Source organism: Pipistrellus kuhlii, unplaced genomic scaffold, assembly GCF_014108245.1.
Source record: "Pipistrellus kuhlii isolate mPipKuh1 unplaced genomic scaffold, mPipKuh1.p scaffold_m20_p_23, whole genome shotgun sequence".
NCBI lineage: Eukaryota > Metazoa > Chordata > Mammalia > Chiroptera > Vespertilionidae > Pipistrellus > Pipistrellus kuhlii.
Window position 1 is genome coordinate 9,183,945 of NW_023425522.1, and position 6,000 is coordinate 9,189,944.

Below are 6,000 nucleotides of genomic sequence, written 5' to 3' on the forward strand. Positions count from 1 at the left end.
CCCGGCAGGCCCCCGGCTGAGGGCCCTGAGGGGTGGCTGGATGGGCAGGGGAAGAGGGGTCAGTGCCGGGCAGAGAGGACGGATCTGCCCAGGAGGCGAGGCGGGCCGGGCCGGCCACGGAGCAGGCTGTGTGAGTGAGTGGGCTTCCTTTTGGGACCGTGGGGCCCAGGGAGGGGCTGCAGGCGGGAGTGGGGGGGCGAGCGGGTTTGTTCCTCAGAAAGCCGGGGGCAGGGCAGGGGCAGAGTTGGGAGCTGGGGGTGGGGGGGGGGCAGAGCCTGTGACCAGGTGAGTGACGTGCTGGTGCTCCAGTGGGTGAGCTGGAGGGTGCTGAGGAGGCGGATGGAGGGGACCCGTGCGGCTTTCCTCTTCCTCAGGGGGCAGCACGAGTGACAAAGTGACATCCCTGGAAGCCAAGCTGGAGAAGCAGCAGCTGGAGCTGAGAGCAGGTCTGAGACCCCCTTGGTGTGTGGCATGTGCGTGTGTGAGAGCGTATGTGTGGGGTGTGGGTGAGTGATGTGTGTGTGTGTGAGAGCGTATGTGTGGGGTGAGTGATGTGTGTGTGTGTGAGTGTGTGTGTGGGGTGAGTGGTGTGTGTGTGTGTGAGTGTGTGTGTGTGGGGTGTGGGGTGAGTGATGTGTGTGTGTCCTGTGTGGGGTGTGGAGTGAGTGATGTGTGTGTGTGTGAGTGTGTGTGTGGGGTGTGGGGTGAGTGGTGTGTGTGTGTGTGGGGTGTGGGGTGAGTGGTGTGTGTGTGTGGGGTGTGGGGTGAGTGATGTGTGTGTGTGTGTGTGTGTGTGTGGGGTGTGGGGTGAGTGGTGTGTGTGTGTGTGAATGTATGTGTGGGGTGTGGGGTGAGTGGTGTGTGTGTGTGTGTGAGTGTATGTGTGGGGTGTGGGGTGAGTGATGTGTGTGTGTGTGTGTGTGTGTGAGTGTATGTGTGGGGTGTGGGGTGAGTGATGTGTGTGTGTGTGTGTGAGCGTATGTGTGGGGTGTGGGGTGAGTGGTGTGTGTGTGTGTGTGAGTGTATGTGTGGGGTGTGGGGTGAGTGATGTGTGTGTGTGTGTGTGTGTGTGAGTGTATGTGTGGGGTGTGGGGTGAGTGATGTGTGTGTGTGTGTGTGAGCGTATGTGTGGGGTGTGGGGTGAGTGGTGTGTGTGTCCTGTGTGGGGTGTGGAGTGAGTGATGTGAGTGTGTGTGTGGGGTGTGGGGTGAGTGGTGTGTGTGTCCTGTGTGGGGTGTGGGGTGAGTGGTGTGTGTGTGTGTGAGTGTGTGTGTGGGGTGTGGGGTGAGTGGTGTGTGTGTCCTGTGTGGGGTGTGGAGTGAGTGATGTGTGTGTGTGTGTGAGTGTATGTGTGGGGTGTGGGGTGAGTGATGTGTGAGTGTGTGTGTGGGGTGTGGGGTGAGTGATGTGTGTGTGTGTCCTGTGTGGGGTGTGGGGTGAGTGATGTGTGAGTGTGTGTGTGGGGTGTGGGGTGAGTGGTGTGTGTGTCCTGTGTGGGGTGTGGGGTGAGTGGTGTGTGTGTGTGTGGGGTGTGGGGTGAGTGGTGTGTGTGTGTGTGGGGTGTGGGGTGAGTGGTGTGTGTGTCCTGTGTGGGGTGTGGGGTGAGTGGTGTGTGTGTCCTGTGTGGGGTGTGGGGTGAGTGGTGTGTGTGTCCTGTGTGGGGTGTGGGGTGAGTGGTGTGTGTGTGTGTGGGGTGTGGGGTGAGTGGTGTGTGTGTGTGGGGTGTGGGGTGAGTGGTGTGTGTGTGTGTGGGGTGTGGGGTGAGTGGTGTGTGGGGGGGGGTGTGGGGTGAGTGGTGTGTGTGTGTGTGGGGTGTGGGGTGAGTGGTGTGTGTGTGTGGGGGGTGTGGGGTGAGTGGTGTGTGTGTCCTGTGTGGGGTGTGGGGTGAGTGGTGTGTGTGTGTGGGGTGTGGGGTGAGTGGTGTGGTGTGTGGGGGTGTGGGGTGAGTGGTGTGTGTGTCCTGTGTGGGGTGTGGGGTGAGTGGTGTGTGTGTCCTGTGTGGGGTGTGGGGTGAGTGGTGTGTGTGTCCTGTGTGGGGTGTGGGGTGAGTGGTGTGTGTGTCCTGTGTGGGGTGTGGGGTGAGTGGTGTGTGTGTCCTGTGTGGGGTGTGGGGTGAGTGGTGTGTGTGTCCTGTGTGGGGTGTGGGGTGAGTGGTGTGTGTGTCCTGTGTGGGGTGTGGGGTGAGTGGGGTGTGTGTCCTGTGTGGGGTGCCGGTAGGTGGACGCCCGCACCGCCCACCGGGCTGCTGCTCCATCCCCAGATCACGCCACCCTGCTCTTCCACCTGAAGCACTTCCCCGCGGACGTGCGCATCCTGTCCTGCCAGATGGCCTTCCTGCGGAGCAATGGTAGGGCGGCCGGCGGGCGGCGGGGGCGGGGCCCTCCAGGCGGCGCTCCTGTCCCTCCGCGGACTCACCCCGCCCGCCCGGCCGCAGGCACGGAGTGCTGCCCCATCGGCTGGCTGGAGCACGCCGGCAGCTGCTACTGGTTTTCTCGCTCCGGATCGAGCTGGCCGGAGGCGCAGAAGTACTGCCAGCTGGAGAACGCCCACCTGGTGGCCATCAACTCCAGAGAGGAGCAGGTGACGCCTGGAATGCAGACCCTGGGCCCGGTGCTTTGTTATTATTATTAATAAAATACATTTGTATTGATTTCAGAGAGGAAAAGAGATGGAGAGAGAGATGGAAACATCAGTGATGAGAGAGAATCATTGACTGGCTGCCTCCTGCACGCCTCACACTGGGGATCGAGCCCGCGACCCAGACATGTGCCCCGACCGGGAACTGAACCATGACCTCCTCGTTCACAGGTCATCGCTCAACCACTGAGCAACACTGGCCAGGCACTTTATTATTATTAATTATTGTTTTAAGATATTTTTATTGATTCCAGAGAGGAAGGAAGAGGGAGAGAGAGATAGTAACAACAATGATGAGAGAGAATCCAGCCTGCAACCTGGGCACGTGCCCTTGACTGAATCGAACCTGAGACCCTTCAGTCCGCAGGCTGATGTTCTATCCACTGAGCCAAACCAGCTAGGGCCACTATTTAAAGTTTTTTTTTTTTAATTTAATTTATTTATTTTTAACCCGGGGAAGAGCCCAGAAGCCGCAGGCTGGCAGGATGCTGGGCGGGTCACAGTGGAGCAGCCCTGAGCTAAGAGGCGGGCTTACAGCCAGGAGCTTAGGGCAGAGGGGCAGGAGCCAGGGGAGCAGGGTGAGGAGCAGGTCAGGAGACAGAACGCAAGACAAGATGAACTTAGTAGAGGCAGGACTGGGTGCAGAGCGCGGGGGTGGGTTCGGGGTCGGGGGCAGATACTGAGAGCCTTTCTCGCTGCGGCTGCCTGGGGTGAGGCGGCCAGTTGGGCGAGAGGAGCAGAGTGGGCGGGATCCCCGTCACATAGTAAAGACTGAGCAAGTGTTACCAGGACGATCCTCCTTAAACACGACCCGCCTACTCCAACAGGCTGGCTCTTCCCCGGGCACTGGTGCCTGGGTTGTGGTGTGGTGGTGGCGGGGGCAGGGGGCACCTGCAGCACCGTCTGCGGCTCCGGGCAGTGGGTCCCATTGGAGGCCCCAGGGCCCGGTGAGCCTCTGGAGAGGACAGCCACACAGAGGCAGGAGCCCTGAGGGGCAGGTGACACCGAGGGTCTGTGGGGGCAGCAGGCGCAGGGGCCAGAGTCAGGATCCCGGGTTTGAGGTTGTGGGCAGAAGACAAGGAGAGGACTGGAGTCCAGGCAGCAGCCGGGCATTCAGAATGAAGTGGGGGTGGGGTGGGGGCGGCGTCACAAACAGCACTGCACTGGCTCTTGGGACTCTACCAACCCCCGCGAGGTCAGAAGCATTAAATCAAATAAAACCCATGAAGCACACAGCGTGCGCGTTAGCCCAGTCAGTTATCTCCAAACAATGGCTAAGGCTACCAAGGAAAAAGCGAGGCCCTCGTGCTGGGAGCTGGTGCTTCACCTGGGGGCAGACTGATAGATTAAATAGAGAAGGTAGCCGGAGACCGGGATGGCAGGACACACACAGGCTTTATTGGAGGGAAGAGTACCCCTGCCGGCTGCTTCCACAGAGAGGGGCGGAGGAGAGCGAGGGCCGGGGTACAAGCACCTTTAAGGACAGGGGATGGGGCTTAGGGCACTCAGCACACGCTGATTGGCGATTAGGGACCTAGAGACTTAGGAATCGGGGGCTTAGGGTATTTGGCAGGGCGATTGGTGGTTCAGAGCTCAGGAAGGTCTGGCTGCAGGTGGGGTTTACGTCCGTCCATCACCTGGAGGAAAGGAGGATCTATCACAGACCAGGCTGGGGCCCACAGCTAAGGCCTGCACAGGGCACAAGGACTAGACCCTCCGTTCCTCCTGTTTTCCAGAAATTCGTCGCTCAGCACTCGAGCCCCTTTTACACCTGGATAGGTCTCACGGAGAGCGATGGCTCCTGGAAGTGGGTGGACGGCACAGACTATGGCAAAAGCTACAAGTAAGTGCCCCCCCCCTCCCCCGCCCAGCGACTCCGTTCCCCAGCCCTCTCCCCTCCAGCCTCCCGCCTGCTCCTTCCTGTTCCCTGAACTCTCCAAGGCTGTACTTTGTTTATTGTTTTACATTTCAGAGAGGAAGGGAAAGGGAGAGAGAGATAGACACACATCCACGACGAGAACCCCTTGATCGGCTGTTTCCTGCCAGTCCTACACTGGGCACCCAGCCTGAAACCTGGGCATGGGCCCTGCCCGGGGATCAAACCGCGACCTTCCGGCTCACAGGCCGATGCTCAGTGTGGTTCCTACGGCCACACGGCTGGGCACGGCTGTGCTTTCCTGAGGTGGGCGAGGGGTGCTGGGCTGGGGTGGTCCGAGCCTGAGCTCTGCCCTGCACTCCTAGGAACTGGGCCTTCGGTGAACCCAACGACTGGCAGGGGCACGAGGAGGGCGGAAGTGAAGACTGCGCCGCGGTCCGGGAGGACGGGCGCTGGAACGACGACTTCTGCCTGCAGCTGCACCGCTGGGCGTGCGAGATGGCGCGCAACAGCACGGGCTAGGAGCCGGCCCCGCAGACCTTCACCCCCACCCCACCCCCACCCTCTCCCCGCTTCTCTACGGGGATTTGGAAGGAAGGAAAGATAGTCGGGAGGGGTTGAGGGAAGAGAGAGAGCAAAGTGGTTTAAGAATCTCAGTCCCGCCAAAACCGGTTTGGCTCAGTGGATAGAGCTTCGGCCTGCAGACTGAAAGGTCCCAGGTTCGATTCCGGTCAAGGGCATGTACCTTGGTTGCGAGCACATCCCCAGTAGTGGGTGTGCAAGAGGCAGCTGATCGATGATTCTCTCTCATCAATGTTTCTGACTCTTTAGCCATCTCTGTAAAAAATCAATAAAATAAAATTAAAAAATTAAAAAGTAAAAAGGATCTCAGACCCCAGGGGCACAGATCCCGCCTCCTTCTGCCGCTCACTGGGAGGGTTGTCACCTCCGGCCTCCTCGGTGGAGCAGGAAAAGAGAAACCAATGCTGACACTCCGTGTGGACTGGTTATTGGGAACTGGGACGTGCAGGGTGCAAAGAAGGGGGAGCGCAGAGCGTCTGGGAGAAAGTTTAGCCCCAGACAGGGGCTCCCGGGTCCCCATTCTGAGGGACCCGGATCAGGGAGGGGAGGGGAGAGCCTGGAGCAGTGGCATTCAGTGGAAGGAAGGCCTGGGGCTGGGGGCGCGGGGAGGAGCTGGCGGGCCGGCCGGAGGGGCTGCCCACAGCCTGAGGGGCTCCTGGAGGAAGCACTTGCCCGCACTGGGGTCTCCCCCAGAAGAGGCTTCAGGGCCCCCCACTTCCCTCAGCCCGGGAGCTGTGGTGTGGCCGCAAGGCGCTGGAGAACGTTTGCTGAGAGGGGGGCGTTGGGGCAACACTTTCCTGCTGTGCTCAGCGTGGCAGCCTCTTTCTGACCCAGACAGATGCAGACGGCGTCCAGCTCAGGTGTCCCCGCCATGTCCGCAGTGGGCAGCTTCATCCTCCCAGACC

The 6,000-nt window shown here is 60.3% G+C and overlaps 1 protein-coding gene across 3 annotated transcripts in view; it reads left to right on the top strand.

The window, feature by feature from the left end:
• Positions 1–5,117, top strand: part of ASGR2 (asialoglycoprotein receptor 2) — a 10,011-nt gene extending 4,894 nt beyond the window's left edge. For all 3 annotated transcript variants that reach the window (XM_045586589.1, XM_045586590.1, XM_036452292.2), the window contains 5 exons: positions 375–446; positions 2,261–2,347; positions 2,435–2,580; positions 4,374–4,480; positions 4,879–5,117. In XM_045586589.1, the coding sequence (XP_045442545.1) occupies positions 375–446; positions 2,261–2,347; positions 2,435–2,580; positions 4,374–4,480; positions 4,879–5,035 (569 nt within the window). In that variant the 3' untranslated portion in view covers positions 5,036–5,117. The remainder of the gene's footprint in view (positions 1–374; positions 447–2,260; positions 2,348–2,434; positions 2,581–4,373; positions 4,481–4,878) is intronic.
• Positions 5,118–6,000: the final 883 nt, after the last annotated feature.